The sequence below is a fragment of the Peromyscus californicus genome, unplaced genomic scaffold (genome assembly GCF_007827085.1).
Source record: "Peromyscus californicus insignis strain IS unplaced genomic scaffold, ASM782708v3 Scaffold_21__1_contigs__length_65335640, whole genome shotgun sequence".
In the NCBI taxonomy this organism is placed as follows: Eukaryota; Metazoa; Chordata; class Mammalia; order Rodentia; family Cricetidae; genus Peromyscus; species Peromyscus californicus.
In genome coordinates, this window is record NW_026294514.1 from 25,330,862 (window position 1) to 25,349,667 (window position 18,806).

Consider the following 18,806-nt stretch of genomic DNA (forward strand, 5'->3'; position numbering starts at 1 on the left):
GAGGCAGCCCAGGGCTAAAGACACGGGACTCCGTGGGCCATGCACCTAACACGTTTCTGGGGTAGAGTTACTCGTCATGAGCAAAGGCAGGATTGTAATGAGTGAGGCATGAGCAGCATCAACATCTTTAAAAGCTCTTCCCAGGTTAAGTGTGGGGAACGCCCGAGAGACGTCAGGAGAAGACTCAACAGGAGCTAGGCATGGGCACAGGCCTGCAATCCTAGGACATGGGAAGCTGAGGCAAAGAATCATAAACTCAGGGCAGCCTGAGCTGCAGAGCAAGCTTGAGGCCAGCCCGTGTCACACAGAGATACTGTGTGTGTGTGTGTGTGTGTGTGTGTGTGTGTGTGTGTGTGTGTGTAAAAAGAGGAGTAAGGGGGAGGAGAAAACAAAGATGGCATTGAGGTGTGCAAGGCCCTGGCTTGATCCCTAGCACCAGAATGCACAGATCCATACGTAAGCAAGTTAGATAACTCAAGTGAGAGACGGTAGAGGGCAGGATTTGAATGTCAGTGTGCGGCTGGTGAAAAGTGTGCTATCCATGACCGCACACCCCAGAAGTAGGGTGTTCAAGCTGAACTCAGTAGGAGAGGGCTGTAAGGGCATGGGAGGAGTCAAGCCCACCCTGAGCTCCGAGTTATTTACCTGGACAAAGAGTGATACTATTTTGAGGCAGAATGAGAAAGGCCAGAGGCCGTGGGATAGCAAGTACGTCTAAGTGTGTAACATGAGGGTACGGCAAGTGAAAATGTACAGAAGACATCCAGAAAAACAGAAGGACCTGGGAAGGGATGGGGGATGAGAGTAAATGATGGGTAGGCTGAGGGTAACTGCCAAGACATACACACACACACACACACACACACACACACACACACACACACACACGACACATTTGCAAGTTGGCACCCAGGAAATCTCACAACAGAAAGCAAGAACCCATCACCAGACTGGGAATCAGCAGAGTTGTCCAACAAGAGAGATGCCCCAGGGCTAGAGTGAGTGGGTGCAGATCAGGCTGTCGATCAACTCCTCATACTTGGGAAAGACAGCCAGGACCCACGTAGGAAAACCAGGGCAACGGGTGGGGAGAGGGGGCTGGAGAGATGGCTCAGCGGTTATGAGCACTGACAGCTCTTCCAGAGGTCATGAGTTCAATCCCCAGCAACCACATGGTGGCTCACAACCATTCATAATGAGATCTGGCGCCCTCTTCTGGCCTGCAGACATACATGCAGACAGAACACTGCATACATAATAAATAAATAAATCTTAAAAAAAAAAAAAAAAAAAGCACTGACTGCTCTTCCAGAGGTCCTGAGTTCAATTCCCAGCACCCACATGGTGGCTCACAACCATCTGTAATGAGATCTGGTGCCCTCTTCTGGCCTGCAGTCATACATGCTGTATACACAATAAATAAATAAATCTTTAAAAGAAGGGCCATACAGGCCGGGCGGTGGTGGCGCATGCCTTTAATCCCAGCACTCGGGAGGCAGAGCCAGGCGGATCTCTGTGAATGAGATCTAGCCTGGTCTATGGAGCCAGTTCCAGGCTAGCTAGCCAGGGCTACACAGAGGAAACTCTGCCTCAAAAAATGAGAGGGGTGGGGAGAGGGAGAGAGACAGAGAGGGAGAAAGAGAGAGAGAGAGAGAGGAAGAGGAAGAGAGAGGGGTAGGGAGAGAGGGGGAAAGAGAGAATGAGAATGATGAGCCAATGAAAGGGGACAGGCAAGAGATGCCTTGGTGCTCCGTGTACACAGGCTTCAATACTATACTAAATTCATTCACTCACTCAAACCCTCACTCATGGCTATGGATCAAAAATCACAGATTGGTACCTGAATACTTTGTGTCTGTGGAAACAGGACGCTGTCTCCGCCCTCACAGTTCAGTAAGGTAAGTACAATCCGCAGCACAAGGTGACGTAAGAGCAGAAAGGAAGACGAGACCGACTGCATGAGAGGAGAAGGAAGTTTAGGAGTTTCTATGGAGACAACATCAGCCTTTCCCCCAAAGGAGGAGCAAGGGCAAAGTGAGAAAGTGCAGCACACGGACGCTTCATGTTGTGCCCACAGACTGGGGCATTTCAAGCTCACACACTGCAGGGACACAGTGACACATGATTTGACATCAGATCGAAGACAGTGTTAGGCTTTTGTCCCACGAGCTATGATGGGCCAGATCAAAGGGTCGTAGAGCGAGAACTGAAGAAGAAACAAGAAAATCGCGTGGTTGGGGGTGATGTCACAAACCCACTGTCACATGAGGAGGGGTATGTGTCTTAGTCACTGCTTTTACTGCTGTGAAGAGACACCATGACCACGGCAACTCTTACAAAAGACAGCATTTAACTGGGGGCCTGCCTACCCATCTCAGGCTCAGTCCATTAGCAGCATCACGGCAGGGAGCATGATGGCGAAGCGTAGGTTCTCTTTGCCTAACTAGCTCTTACAACCTGTCAGCCACCACAGCACCACAGACTCGGCACTTGTATCTAGGGTCTCCCATTCCACCCCTCCCGGGACAGGAAGGGCTACGGGCACTATCCCACTTGATAGATAAGAACTAAACTTCTGCTGGGTAGCGGCGGCACATGCCTTTAGTCCCAGCACTCCGGAGGCAGAGCCAGGCGGATCTCTGTGAGTTCGAGGCCAGCCTGGTCTACAGAGCAAGATCCAGGACAGGCACCAAAACTACACAGAGAAACCCTGTCTCGAAAAACCAACCAACCAAACAAACAAAACAAAACAAAAGAACTAAACTTCTCCAAGGAAAGGCTGACAACCCTTCCTGAGTGAGGTCCCTGACAGGGTCTCACTGAGCAACCGTGTCATAGCAAGCCCTGAGAGACTGCTTCTGCTCACTAGCACTTGTAGGTAGCACTGACCCTTCTCTTGGACCTGTTGGCCAATGGGTAGCCAAGAGCGAGGGGACAAGGCTTGGTGTGTCTGCCTTCTGGTTTCATTTGCCTCCTTTGTCTTAAAACTCCGGGTCAGACTCTTGTTCCAGTCTGCACAGGGATGTGTTAATCATTGAAGGAGTGTCTGTTGAAAAACTGGTAATACAGGAGTTGATTAGCACAGAATTTACCTAACCTATCTCATCCCTCTTCAAGAGCAAAAGCATGAAGATAAGATAAATAAGGTATTTTCCAGACTGGTGGAGAGTCCAGCTGTCAGCTTTTACAACATCCTGCTCTGGATCCCCTGGAGTCTGGCCTAGAAGTTTCCAGTATCCCCTAGACTTGTAGTCACATGGATTCCAGGAACACTGAAGCCTCACTCAGACAGACCACTTCATGATGAGATCATCCCCTAAGTGGGATCAATTACCCCATGACAGTAACTGAACGCCCCTAGCCCCAAGGCAGAGCAATCATCTCACAGGAACTGAATTGCACATGTGCACACACACACGCACACACACACACACACACACACCCCTTCATCCGATGTTAAATGCTAGCCACTTCATGTGTAAACTGGAGAGACACATAATAGAAAGGTTAAAATTTAACATACATAGAAATGATCCACCGACAGGTGCTCCCTCCTGAGTTCTCCCCACATCTAGGCTTGCCCTAAATCAGGGTGGGGTTCTGAAGTTAGCCCACGAAGAGCCTCAAGCTCTGCCTAGTCACTGATACTCAGGAGACAATGGAACAATGGAAAGCAGGAAAGAACCAAAAGGTGCTGCCCTGAGAGAACACAGCCTCTCCAGGGGTGTCAGTGACCCACCCCCCTCACCCTTCTAAGCCTGTTCAGCTCTGCAGAGCCACAACTGTCCCACCCCAGTGTCTCCTCACCAGGACCCCTGTGGCCATGCTCTTCATTACTAATAAGTCTCCCCTCCAAGCAGAGGGAAGGTGGAGTCCTGCCTCCAAGTCTCTAAAGAAGTGATTATTCTAGCAATGACTTATAAAAGAATGCTCAAGGGGCTGGAGAGAGCTCAGTGGGAAAAGAGGTTGCCTTTGTAGCATGGGTGTGTGTACCGTAGGGTACCTGTGTAATCCCAGCCTGGCCTACCGGTGAGTTCTGAGTCAGCAAAAGAACCCTGTGTCAAAAGAAAGATGGACAGCTCCTGAAAATGACACCCAAGGACATCCTTTGATCTCCAAATACACCGGCATGCACCCACCCACCCATGTGCATGCATGTATGCACGCACGCACACGCGCACACACACACACACACGCACACGAGCACTATTCAGAAAGAACCATAGATGTGAGCTCTTTGAGGAGTGCTGGAATTATAACGTCTGGCCAGATCCTGACTCCCCAGTCTTGATCATCGGCAGGCCCCTTGACTCCAACAACCGCATCAATCCACCTTACTCTTAGCCTAGAGATCAGGCTAAAAAGCATAGAGCAAAATAATGTGAGGAAAAGCTGCTTGGGAACCTTTGTGAACCCCAGACCAGGAAGTGGGCAGGTGTGTGAACCCAGTTCAGAGTGGACCCAGGAGCCCCAGGAGCCTTGGGAGAACACACGAAGGAAGGGGGTTCCCAGCCAGACGCTTCCCTCTCTTCCCCCCTCATGTAACCATGTCTAAAAGGTTCTAAAGAAAGTGAGAGCAGCTGCTTTGCCCCTGGCCACCGTCTGCTGATAATAAATATTTTATGAACCTCAGGCATTTGAGAAGCTGCTCTGATGTTACAACCCATGCAGAAGCTAACTCCCACTCCCAAAGGGGAGGTCTTGAATTTCACCCTAATCTCACCTCAGGGCATAAGGCCCAAACCATCAGGAGTCTACTTTCAATACGTGTAAGTAAAAAAATCTGCCTGGGGACATGTCTGCAAAGGGCTTGTCAGCATGAAAGCCATTTCCAGGCAAAGCCTGGGATTCCTCACAGTGGTAAAGGACCAAGGACCCTGTGTGAAAAGGATTTTGAAAAGACCCACAAAAGCCCACACACTGGATGGCTGCTGGCCAGAAGTTCCAGTGACCTCACTGCCCTGATCCTGGGCCTCGGGTCAGCAGCGGCTGACAGAAAGAAGACTGACGTCTGACAGTCAGCACGAGCTCAAAGTGACCCAAACAAGGACCTTGCTGCTAGTGGGCTCCCCACTCCCACGATGGCTGCTCCATCTTCACGTTGCTCAGGCCAAGAACACAAAGCTATCCTGAGTCCCTCAACCCCTATCTCCAGTTCATCAGAAAATCCTACTGGTTCTGTGTTCAAAAAATACCCACCTCCCCCACGACACCCTGAACCAGGGCTTCTTATGTCTTCCAGGAGAATTCCTGGAAGCAGGAGTTTGTTTTTCTAGTCTATTCTTTTTTCTTTCTTAATTTGTCATGTATGACTGTATGTATATATTACACCACATGTGTACCTGGTGCCCAGAGAATCCAGAAAAAGGGCATCTTTTAAACTTTAAACCGTAAACTGGAGTTACAGACAGTTGTGAGCCGCCTTGTGGATGCTGGGACCCAAGCCCAGGTCCTCTGCAAAAGCAGCAAGGTTTCTTAACAGCTGAGCCATTTCTCCAACCCGCTTCTTCTCTTCTTAATCCAACAGCCAGAGTGACTGAGTCTCCCGAAATGTCCGTCGGGTCCTGTCAGCCCTCTGTAATGGCTGCTCTATCTACCGACCCAGTCTCCTCCAGACACTCGCTGCCTCTCTCCCTCTACACATCACCTGCTCGAGGCCTGCTATGACCAATCGTCTGTGATCATGCCTCCCTCTTCAGCTCTACCCTTTCTCTTTGCACATGCTTAATTCCTACTTTACTGGTTATATTTACTGTCTATTGTGTCCTTTGCTTTAGCACCATTAGGGGACACATGAGGACCGGGTTCTGGCCATAGTTTTGCTCAGTGGTTTATTGCCAGTGTCTACCATAGTACCTGGCACACAACAGGTACTCAATAAATATTTGCCGAGTTGTTGAACATTTATTTCCCCAATTCACAGGCCTCTAAACAGGAGAGATGAGGCTAGCATCTACGTCAATGGGCTCACAGAAAACTGTTCACACTCTTCAGCTGACTGAACGGATGAGACTCGGGCTTAAGAGTCTTGTGGGAGGAACAGATGATAAGCACATGTGTTTCTGTCAGGTGACAATCCAGGACTGTGAAGAAATACACAGAGAGGTTCAGGAAGAGGGGATGGAGCAGGGTTGGACATGGCAGTCAGAGAAGCGCGGTCTGATAAAAAATGACTGAGTAGAGAACTGAATAAAGTGAGAGCTATCCATGCAGGCAGCCAGAGAAAGAATATTCCAGGCAGATGCACAGAGGCACTGAGTTAGGGGGTTTGTTTAGCATATCTAAAGAACCAGGAGAAGGTCACAGAAAGGATGAATAATTTCACGGTCTGTGCTGACCTTAGAAACATGCTATCATAGCACTGAACTAGAAACCACTCCCGAGTCCACTAATAGAGAGGGTGAGTGTGACGGACACGCCGTGCAGCAGGAAGCAAGCTCACCACAACGGCATGAATGAATCTCCAAAGTGCAGCAAAGAGAGGCATGTGGGAGCGCTCAAGGTTTGACCCCATTCGTGGGAAGTTTCAAGGCAAAGCTAGGCTGTAGGCGCACAGAGAAGCGGTAAGGCTATAAAGAAACAACTCTGATGAAAGTCTAGATAAGATCTGGGTGGGGATGGGAGGCGGGTAGCAACATCCATCTCTTATCTTGATTGGTGGTTACAGGAGTGTGCCCTGTACAGCTTTTATACCAACTGCCTTGTCTGTGACAGCATTTACACATACATGTGTGAAGTTCAGCACTTGAGAGGCAGAGAGGTAGATGGATCTCTGTGAATTCGAGGCCAATCTGATTTACATAGTGAGTTCCAGGACAGCCAGGGCTACATACCTTGTCTCAAAAAAAAAAAATAAAAATAAAACATAATTCAGGATATTGCCAAATATTGAAAGAGTCTTTAGGTACAGTGTCTCACCAAACAAAACTATTTTCCCAAAAGGCAAAAAAAGAATAGAATACACACTATATAACTGCCTCAGTTCAGATATTTATTAGCCCAGCAAAATATTCTTATGTCTCTAATCAAGTATTTTCAGCAGAGTTTACTTTTTACACAAAGGTATAGTGATATAATCACTTCAAGACATTTAGAAAGTTCCAGGAAACCTAGATCATATGATGTGCAACTAAAAGAAATGCCACCTTCTAGGGAACTTCCCCTGTCACCTGATTAACTGAAAGAAATGTCACCTTCTAGGGACCCCCCAGTATCACATGACTGAAAGAAATGTCATCTCTAGGGACCTTCCAGGGTCACGTGACTAATTGGTATCAGTCACAAAAGGAGAACAGGCTGCTGCTGTGGGTTTCCAGAGAAAAAAAAAAACCTTTAGGAGTCATCCTTGTGAGAGCTGGAAAGATGGCTCAGTAGTTAAGAGCACTGACCGCTGCTCAGAGGACTGAGTCCAGTTCCCTGCACCCACGTGGTGGCTTAGGACCACCTGTAACTCCAGCTCCAGAGGATCTGATGTCTTCTTCTGGCCCTCCTGGGCAATAGGCAAGCACATGATGCACACAGACATTCATGCAAACAAAAACACCTGTGCACTAAAATGGTACCACGCCTCTAACCCCAGCACTTGGGATGCAGAGGCAAGAGGATCCCCGTGAGTTCTAGATAAGCCCAGTCTACATAGTAAGTACCAGGCCATCCAGAATTAATATTGTTAAGAGTGTTTCAATAACAACGGAAAACATCCCATAAATAGTGGGGCTCAGAGCTGTTCACTGTTTCCGGGACCTTTTCCTTTGTTATTGAAACACTCAGTCAGAACTCGTGTTGACCTCTGAGCTCCAGGAATAGCCCACGTGTGTGGTGGGATATCTTTCCACAGGCTGTGAATGGGTTGCTCTCATTGGTTGATAAATAAAGCAGTTTGGCCAATGGCAAGGCAGAATAAGGTCAGGCAGTACATTCAAACTGAAGACAGAGATGAAGCAGGATGGAGTCACAGAGATGCTCCCAGCCGCCGCCAGGAGAAGAAGTGAGAAAGAACAGGTAATGAATGCCACAAAGCCACGTGGCAAAACATAGATGAACAGGAATGGGGTGAGTTAAGTTCTAAGAGGTAGCTAGCAGCCAGGCGGTGGTGGCGCACGCCTTTGATCCCAGTGCTCGGGAGGCGGAGGCAGGTGGATCTCTCTGGGTTTGAGGCCAGCCTGGTCAACAGGACAGGTTTCAAAGCTACACAGTGAAACCCTGGGGAGGGGGGACAACAACCAAAAAAGCTAGCAAGAAGCCTGAGCCACAGACAAACAGTTTGTAACTAATGTAAGCTTCTGTGTGTTTATTTGGGACTGAACGGTTGCGGGACCAGGCAGGACAGAAACTTCAGTCTACACCCATGTTTTCCATCTCTGCTCTGTCTCAAGAAGGTAAACGTGTCAGCCCTCAAATGGGATTCATGGATCAAGGCACTCTCCTGCAGTGGAAGCCCGAATGTCTCCCACTGACTCCTGTGAAGCACTCTCTGGCTAGAGCTGGGGCAGCCCAGAACCTGCAGCACAGGAAGTCGGGGATGAGATGCGTCCGCCCTTCACAGTCTGCTGAAGCCTGGCTCTGCAAATCCAACAGTGTGCTGCAAGAAGAAAACCGGGCCATCTGGACGCCGGGCTGAGAGCTCTCACCCACATCAACACACCTGCCAACTTTCTGTAAGCCCTTCTAAGGGTGATTCCATCAGCTCAAAGGTCATGTGAGTTCAGCCTGTAAAATGAAAGACTCTACACATGTAAGAGGCGATGCACTTCTCAGCAGGAGATGACCCCTTCAAATGCCACGAGCCCCCCCCCCCCACACACCCTTGTCCTTCCCCCACACTGGCACCTCATCTCTAGCCTCAGGACAGGGAAAGGGGCTCAGGATTCTGGACCCCAAGCTACCACAATTCAAGGAAAATCTCACACTCAACACACAATCTCTAGCACACAGTTTATGAGCAGCTGGAGATGTACCCCTCTGCGTCCCGGAAAGGTTCTGTTCTCACAGTGACACCAAAATGTAACAGGATGCGAATCCTGCCTCGGCCATGCATGCCTTTCAGCAAGTTACTGAAGCTCTCTCGGCCTTGGTTTCTCCTAATGTTAAGTGTAGACGTTAGTTCGTTGATCTCCTTTATCTTATATTTGAAATTTTTCACACTCACTAAAATTTATCTAAACCCTAAAATGGATAGTTTTAAGGTCATACGTGGGAAGGCAGAGCAAGGAAAAGCTCAGGTGAACATTCGCAATCGAGGCTGAACAGGCAACACCCTACTTCTCTTGTTTTAGATCAAATGCTGGCAACAAATGTCCTTTTTGTAACACACATAAATCAACTCAACTCCAGGGTCACCTAAGTCCACCTTGCAAAATGAGAAAAAAATAATGTTTTATTGTGGCATATTTTTGCATTTTTGTACTTTTCACTGGTGATCTGGCTGTTTAGGATGCCCCCAAGTGTGACACTGAAATGTGAAAATACATGTGTATGGGATGGAGAGTTGGCTCAGCGGCAGGTACTTGTCTCACATGCACAAATCTCCGGGTTCAATCCCCGGCACTGAATAAACTAGGTATGGTAGTGTGAACCTAAAATCATAGCGCTCTGAAGTTAAGAGTCAAAGGATCAAATGTTCAAGATCATTATCAGCTACACAGCAAGTCTGAAGTCAGCTTGAGTTCTACAAAACAAAATAATAAAAGACATGTGCTAAATAAACTCCATGCACACGTGACACATGGCAGCTGTTCCCCATGAGTTCAATGTTAATGACCAACAGTGAGGTGTCATTCAACAGATACATGAAAGAAGATGATGTGTTGACCAGCCGGTGAATTCGCTCATGGGAACATAACTTTCCTTGTGGAACCTTCTGGAACAGGGGTTCAGTATCTACTCATTTGGTTGTCGAGGTAACTTCATTGAAGTTGAAGGTGACTAACAACTGTGTCGCATAGGTTAGGCCAATATTCAACTAACAAATACAAAGCCCTTTCAACAGTGGCTACTACACCATGGGCATGAAGGACAACCTGGGAAGGATTAGGGCGAGGAGCTCAGGGACGATGAAATGTCAGAGATGCTTCCTTGAGACTCCTCCTTGCCAGCGTCCTGAAGAAGGATGGCTCGAACTATTTCATGTCTACATGGCCTGAGGGACATTCAGAGAAATCACATCCCTTCCTAAAACAACCTTTCTGTGGATGCAAAATAATTGTCTAGAGCAAACTGAGATCACCAACAGTTAACATTTTAAGTCAGGCCTGTGGTACAGGCCTGTAAGCCCAGCTACTCGGGATGCTTGAGGCTGGAGACCACAGGTTCAAGGCCTGTCTGGGTTACAGAAAATCTCAAGCATGCCTGGTGGTTCTCTCTGCTTCTTCTGCCTTTAAATACCCAGAAAATAATGGTGATGCTCCCCAGTTACTAACAGGTAATAAAAATGGAGGAGTAAGACTCCCTTTTCTGGGGGCTGTTGAGACGGCTCAGCAGTTAAGGGCACTGACTGCTCTTCCAGAGGACCCGGGTTCAATTCCCAGCACCCATATGGCAGCTCACAACTGTCTGTAGTTCCAGTTCCAGGGGACCTGACACCCTCATACAGACATACATGCAGGCAAAACACCAATGTACATGAAATAAAATAAATAAATTATTTTTAAAAAAAGAAGAATCCCTTTTCACTGAAAAGGTACCAAGGCAATGCTTATGAGAGGCGCTGTTACATGTATCATTACACTACATGTTCTATCCTGGCTTTTTTTTTTTTTTTTTTTTTTTTTTTTTTTTTTTTTTTTTTTTGGTTTTTCGAGACACTCTGTGTAGTTTTGGTGCCTATCCTGAATCTCTCTTTGTAGACCAGGCTGGTCTTGAACTCAGAGATCTGCCTGCCTCTTTCTCCCAAGTGCTGGGATTAAAGGTGTGCACCACCACCACCCGGCCACCACTTTGTTTTTTTGAGACAAAGTCTCTCACTGGCCTAGAGCTAGTTTAGTAGGCTACAAGGATCTTGCCTATCTCCACCTCCTCAGCTAGCAGGACTCCCTGGTTTGGGGATTGCAAGCACTATCATGCCCGACTTTTCCCCATGGGTGCTGCAGATCAAACTCAGGTCCTCGTGCCTGCAAGGCAAGCCCTTGACCAACTGAGCCGTCATTCCAACTCCTGCATACAGGCTTTTACCCAGACGGACATGCATTCACATCCTCTTTCTTTTTCAGACAATGTCTGGTATATTCTAGGTTGGTCCTGAACTCACTATATAACCAAGGTTGACGTGTGTGTGTGTGTGTGTGTGTGTGTGTGTGTGTGTGTGTGTGTGAGAGAGAGAGAGAGAGAGAGAGAGAGAGAGAGAGAGAGAGACTTACTATGTCACCCTGATAGACCTGGAACTCTCTATGTAGACCAGGTTGGCCTCAAACCCACAGAGAACCACCCACCTCTGCCATGGAGTGCTGGGATTAAAGGCATAGTCACCACATCTCAAAGACCTCGAACTTCTGGTCCTCCTGCTTCCACATCTCCCAAGAACACATTTACAGGTGTGCATCACTACCATGCTGTTTTCTCTTTCCCCTTAAGATTTATTTATTTTATTTAAGCCAGGTGTTGGTGGTACACACCTTTAATCCCAGCACTTGGGAGAAAGAGGCAGGCGGATCTCTGAGTTCAAGGCCAGCCTGGTCGACAAAGTGAGTTCCAGGACAGTCAGAACTGTTACAGAAAGAAACCCTGTTTTGAAAAAAAAAAAATTATTTTGTTTTATATGCAAGGGTGTTTGACATGCATGTCTGTGTACCATGTACGTGGCTGGTTCCCTCCGAGGCCAGATAAGGGCATACAAACCCTTAGAACTGGAGTTACAGGTAAATGTGAGTCACCTTGTGGGTGCTAGGAATCAAACCCAGGGCTGCTTAGAAGAGCAGCCACGCTCTTAACTGCTGAGCCACCTTTCCAGCCCCACAACTGGTTTTCAAATATAGTCTCTCCTATTAGTTATAACCCTGAATTTATTATTTAGTTTCTCTGTGCTCAGGACTCCTCATTTATGAACAGATACCTAACATCTATCTCCTTTGGTCAAATTAAATGACAATATGTGCAAAGAAATCTCACTTATGCAAGAGCCTAAATGCAATATGCTCCTTGTACACAAAGTTTAAGGATGCTAATTTCATTTAGAGGTCACCTTTGAAGGTGGAAAGAGTATGAAACTGGGGGTACACACAACAGTGGCAGATACAGGGACATTATCATCCTTTCTTACGGTGCAAGTCAGAATTGTTGCTGTCTGTTTTATTAGTCATCGTGATTTTTAAAAAAAAAATTTAAAAATTTACACATAGCAAGCAATTAATAAATGGATAGCTATAATTATAAATAGTCAAAAATACTTTTATTCAATTCTTACTCCATTGTGGCTCTCCGTACTGGGATACATAAGTGAAAAGGATTCAGCCTCCAGATGCTGGCCTGAGACCTCCAGTCTCGACAGACTTACATTATGCGCCTTATAACTGTGACAGCTGGCAAGAGGCAGGAAGAGGCCCAAGGGTAAAAATAAAGAGGCACCTTAACCTCTTAGGGAGATGTCCCAACATTTCCTCAAAAAGGGAGTAACTGAAGCGGGCCTTACAACCCCAGCAAAGTTTCTCAGAAAGAGAGAAAATAGGAAACTGGAGAGATCGTACACCAGGTACAAGCACCTGCTGCGCAATCACGGGGACCTGAGTTCAAATCCCAAGCATCCACCTAAAAGGCTGGGCATGACCGTGCTCACACTCCTGTAGCCGCAGCGCATCAAGGGGGCAGAGACGGGAGGACCACGGAGGCTTGCTGGCTGCCAGCCTAGCTCTGGATTCTGTAAGACTCTTTCTTGGAAGAATAGTGTGTGGTGTAAAAGCGGGGTACCAGACAGCCTCCTCTGGCTTCTGCTCACACACTTCTCACACATTCTACACACACACACACACACACACACACACACACACACACCCCCCACACTCCGAGGGAGGGAGAACAGAAAATAAAAAGGTACTGCTACTAACAACCATGACGTCAGCAAAGGCGGCAGGTAGGAAGCCAGCTCACTAGCTGGTTACAGACAGAGACAGTGAATGCAAAGTTAGACTCCAGGGAGGAGGCAATGGGAACGGATAGATTGGAGCGTCGCCGGCATGGCAGTGGGTAACGAGTACACTGAGAGAGAAACAGCCAATTTCCGCTTGCAACTTTCAAAAACACGATATGCATCTAACTAAAAGTCTGATTTCAGGATCAGAAAAGTCCAGGAGCCCCACAAATAGATGGTACCTATATGGGCATGTCCCATGTGGTAACCGCCCTTCCACTGCATCTAAGCATAGCTTTTAGTTCTTTTGCATGTGTGTGTATGTATGTATGTATGCATGCATGGTGTGTGCGCATGTGTGCATATGCACACACGTGGAGGCCCAAGGTTGATGACAAGATTCTTCCTGATCTCCACCTTTTACACTGAGGCAGGTCTTTTGTTCACTGGTCTCAGTTTCAAGTAGTCTTGCTAGCCAGCTCGCTCTGGGAATCTCCTGTCCCACCCTCCAAGCACTGGGATTACGTACAGGTTGACACGACCACCCAACCCAGCTTTTTACATGGACTCTGGAGATCCAAATCCCAGCCCTCATGCCAGCATGAAAACGTTAACCTGCTGACCATCTCCCCATCGCTGAGCATCTGTGTGTTACAAACTCTGTCCACAGACCATCCACAGCCAAACCACCTAGCACAGTCCCTACAATGCATAATCCCAGGCCTGACCCAGACTTGGGTATCAGTCTCAGCAACAGTAGTCGAGAAAGAAGGCAGTGGGGGTCCAGGCAACTGCTCTTCAAAGACATTTGTGTGGGATACAGAGGATGTCAGGGAACAGCAGTTGAAGGTCATGGTATCGTCAAGGTGAATGGCTAGTCAGGGGAGATCTCGGGATGTTTCTAGAGGGAAAGGAAGGGGACAAGTTGGGGAGAGAAGACACAGAGGGACATAAAGGAGGAGAAGCCGGGCGGTGGTGGCGCACACCTTTAATCCCAGCACTTGGGAGGCACAGGCAGGCGGATCTTTGTGAGTTCGAGGCCCGCCTGGTCTACAGAGCAAGATCCAGGAAAGGCGCAAAGCTACACAGAGAAACCCTGTCTCGATAAACCAAAAAAAAAAAAAAAGAAAAGAAAAAAAAAAAGAAAGGAGGAGAAGCCTCCCTCCTCAGAGACATAGTCTCCAGAAAAGCCGAAGGATCAAGGTCACAAACTGGCAAGGCAGCTGAGACTTATGATAGCGCCTCCTGGAATAACAGGAGTCCCTGGAGCAGCTTTGAGAAAGGACTGGAGGAGGCCACACACACAGGTGGCTGTGTAGCCTCCCCGGAGGGTACCTCTTCCCAGGCACTACGGTGCTGGGACTAAAATAAAACACGGAGAGGTTCTCAGAGCTGGGAAAGGATGGTTTAAGGGAACAAAGCGGGCTGTAAAAAGCCAGTTTGTTAGAAGGGGAAAGATGAAAAGATGGCGTGAAAAACTGAAGTCCTCAATAATAATGGGAGCCATCTGGCCACATGACTTCACCTCATCGGTGCTTCAAGCCAGGCTCTTCAGAAACCGAACAGCAGGTCCTCAGAAGTCGGACACACACTTGCCACGTGACCCAGCAATTCCACTCTGACAGCTTTACCCAAGGGCGCTGAAACCACGTCTACACAGAAGCCTGCCCACAAACGTTCCCACATTATTCACAAAAGGCAAAAGGAGAAATCACCCAACTGTCCATCAACGGGTGAAGAGATAAAAAATTATAATAATAAGATCAGTCCACACAAAGAAATAATATTCAGCCATAAAAAAGGAATGAAGTGTTAATATACACTCCAACACAATAATCTGTGAAAAAAATCACGCTAAGCGCAGAAAGCCACACGCAAAAGGCCAATTATGATCCCACTCACACAAAATCTCCAAAACGGGCAAATCTGTAATGACAAATGACTGGTTTAGTAACCACTGAGAAAAATAGGAAGAGTGACTGCTAGAAAGCATGCTGGCTTTGTTTGTTTGTTTTTGTTTTTGTTTTGTTGTTGTTTTTCTTTTTCAAGACGGGCTTTCTTTGTGCAACAGTCCTGGCGTGGGTTTTTCTGTTTGTTTGTTTTTTTTTTTCTTTTGAGGAGTTAAAAATACACTGGAACTAAACAGTACAACAGCTGGCCGAGGAGATGGCTCAGCGGGTGACTATGCTTCCTGCCAAGCCTGCTGACCCGAGTTCAGCCTCCAGGACTCACGGGAAACAGAAGAAAACTGGCTGCCACAGGTTGTCCTCTGACCTCCACACACAAGCCATAGCTCAGGCATGCCAGCATACATACACAGACACAGACAGACAGACAGACAGGCAGACAGACACACACACACACACACACACACACACACACACTAATAAAATATAATAGAGGCTGGGCCATGGTGGCGCACACCTTTAATCCCAGCACTCGGGAGGCAGAGGCAGGCAGATCTCTGTGAGTTCGAGGCCAGCCTGGTCTACAGGGCGAGATCCAGGACAGGCTCCAAAGCTACACAGAGAAACCCTGTCTCGAAAAAACCAAAAATAAATAAATAAATAAATAAATGAGGGGCTGGAGAGACGGTTCACTAGGTGAAGTACTTGTCATGCCAGTGTGAGAACATGTGAGGACTAGAGTTTGGATCCCCAGAACCCACATACATGCCCAGTGGGCACGGCCATCTGCCTGTAATTCCAGCTCAGGAGGCAGAGACCAGGGCTCCCTGGCAAATGGCTAGCTCGCCAGGTCTGAATTCAGGTGAGAGACTTGGCCTCAGTATACAGGGTGAAAAGCAACCAAGAAGACACCCGACGTCAATCCCAGGCCTCTACATGCACATATACCTGCACATACGCACACCCATGCACACACACCATGCATACACATGTGCACGCACATCACACACACCACACAAATATGCAATAATAAAGTAAAACAATGAACTCCGAACCAGATCTTCACATGACTAGGGTGGAAAAGAACATTCAAGGACCTGCAGACACATGTGTATCACCACCACCACCTCACCGGCCCATTAATAAGCCACCGCCCTTCTGAGATGGTTATATCAAAATGGTGTCAGAGTAACCCGTGACCAGATGAGACAAGGCCACTCACACTCACATGCTCAGAAGAATAACAATGAAAATTAACAATAATTAAAATTTATGGAGTAGTTACTATGTTGTCGGGTGCTCTATTAAGCACTGGGCATGGATGACCTCCTTTCCTTTTCCCCTGCAATCCTTTGAAGTGTGTACTATCCTCATCACCCTCAACAAAGACACGAGGAAACTGTGGGCACAAATCATCTCCATAACTCACGGCCAGTCACCCACTCATGTGACTCAGCCCAGGTAGCTGGATTCATCAACACGTTGCCATGCTGCTCCACATGACTAGATCGCCCTAATTTTTAAACATTTCTTTTTAGGTAGGTCCTTGTGTATAAACTTCTGTAGCCAAGGCTGCTTTGAACACCTACCTGACTCTCCTGCCTCTGCAGGCCTGCTCTACCCTTCCTGGCTAATCTTATCTTCTAAAATAATAATCATCATCATCATCATCACAAAATTCATGGACTTTCATCCACTGGACATAAAGCAAGACAGGAGAGGGTCTCCATTTCAAAATAAACGTTACCAGAAGTCTAGCTATCCTAGAAAAAAAAAAACACTAGAAATACCCAAAGCTGTAGATGAACCTAAACTGAAGGCTATATTTCATAATAACCGAGAGCCTGGAGTCCTGAGATAAAAATCCTACACTGTTACCTATTGCCTTTTAAATTAAAGATAGGTAATTCAGTTCCTCCCGGCGCAGAGTAATCTCAAAATCTAAGTGAGAGGGCTATTAGCAAAAACAACCAAACATACGTACGTATGGTAGCCCGGAGAGGTGGAACATGCCTTTAATCACAGCACTCAGGAGGCAAGTGGATCTCTGCCAGTTACAGGTCAGCCATGTCTACAGGTCTACATAGTGAGTGTGTGTATGTTTGTGTGTGTGTGTGTGTGTGTTGTGTATATATATATATATATATATATATATATATATATATATATATGTGTGTGTGTGTGTATAGTGGCTTGTGTGTCTATATATGTTCCACAGAATATCCGTGTGCTCACCAAACAACAAGATGATAAATTCCTAAATCGCAGGAGGAAGATGAAAAAGAGCCACGTGATCAAATGAGACTACTTGAAAACCAGCATTTGGAAAGGGGGAGAAGGCAAAAGGTCACTATTGGGCTCCAGCATGAAGGGACTAAGAGTGGATTGTTCCTACAGCGGCTCTTAACGCTCTGGAAAATACGAGCAGACAGGTTATGTAACCCTCCAAAGTCAAGAGAAGTGTCTGGACTTGACAGGATAAGGAACGGTTAAGTCGTGCTTCGGAAAGAGTTGTACAAGCATTATTGTATTCGATGCGTATTCCTTAAAGCTGCCCTGGCTTCAGAGCTTGTTCACCGAGCCTGGAATTCCACCCTACATCCTGTGCCCTAATTTCATTCTAAATTTTCTGCTCCCTGAGGCACGACTTGGCGGAACTTTGATTTCAGCAAACTCACGATAGAAAAATCATTTTAAGGAAAAATAAAAATCCGTGTCCTCTCTGCCCGCACCCACATGTGGATATGTCTTACTCCTGGGTGCCTTTTCCTCCAACCCCTTGTGCTTCCTCCTATATTAAAGTATCGCTTAAAAAAAAAAAAAAAATCAAGCAAATCTGTGCCTAGGGTTCCTTCACAAACCTTCTTTTAGCACATAGCTAACGAGCATTAAATGTCCTCACATTTCACAGCTTCCACTACAACAAAACAGCCCATTCGACTGCCCCCGGTACAACACGCGCTGTGTTTATCATGAGAAAGATCTCCTTAGGTCCAGTCGCTGAGCTCGACTTCTTTCCGTCCTGACATGGGTAGCCAAACTTTCTTGCTGAGTGACACGGAAACCCACCCGCGTCCGTTTCATCCGATGGGACCCCCTCAACCTCTCTCTCTGGAAACCTCTCTGCCCAGCCCCTGTCCCTGCACTCATCATCAGTGGCATCTCCCCGGGGGCATCATCAGCCTCTGGGGACCTGCGCTCTCCGAGCCACACAAAAATCAGATCTGAAGCTTAAAAAAAACAAAAAACGTCTTTACCGGAGACGCGCTGGGATGGGGCCCGAGGGGCTCGGATGACGCCGCGGTGTGACCTCACAGGACCCCCTCACCCCACCCCACCCCTGTGTCCCCGGTTCAGGGGACACCCCACCCCACCCCCCGGGTACCGTACGCACCTGACCAGCGGCTCCTTCTCGGGCCGCGCGGGCTCCTCCAGGCACCGGCACGGGCAGCAGCAGCAGGCGCTCCGGAGCCAGCGGCGCAGCCCCATGGGGAGCGAGGCCCGGCGCCGGGGTCCCAGAGCCCGGCACGCGATGGCAGCTGGGGCGCGGGGACGTGGGTGGCCGCGGCGTCACGGGCCGGGCCGTGCGCATCACGCCGCGGCCGCGGGGGGGAGGGGGGGAGGACGCGAAGCGGCGCGTTTCTGGCCGGAGCTTTTTCCCTCTTCTCCTGTTTTAATTCCCCGGGTGTCGCCCGAGCGCATGCGTCCCCGCGACGCCCCGCTGCTGCCCTCTAAGGAGCGAGCGCGTTCTTCCAGCCGCACCGTACAGCAGAACCCCGGGAGGGTGGGTGGAGGGGTGGGGGGGGGGTGACCGGCCCCCGCGGGGTCTGCAGCACGAGGCC

The 18,806-nt window shown here is 48.1% G+C and overlaps 1 protein-coding gene across 2 annotated transcripts in view; it reads right to left on the reverse strand.

Moving 5' to 3' along the window:
• Positions 1 to 18,558, reverse strand: part of Mreg (melanoregulin) — a 56,165-nt gene extending 37,607 nt beyond the window's left edge. Inside the window, exons 1-2 of one of the 2 annotated variants that reach the window (XM_052749804.1) lie at positions 18,359 to 18,474; positions 1,841 to 1,954 (exon numbers count right to left, since the gene is read on the reverse strand). Coding sequence is in view for 1 of the 2 variants with exons in the window: in XM_052749803.1 (XP_052605763.1) it covers positions 18,359 to 18,453 (95 nt within the window). In the remaining variant the exon portion in view is untranslated. Of the gene's footprint in view, positions 1 to 1,840; positions 1,955 to 18,358 lie in introns of both variants that reach the window. The other variant, XM_052749803.1, reaches the window with a different exon arrangement.
• Positions 18,559 to 18,806: the final 248 nt, after the last annotated feature.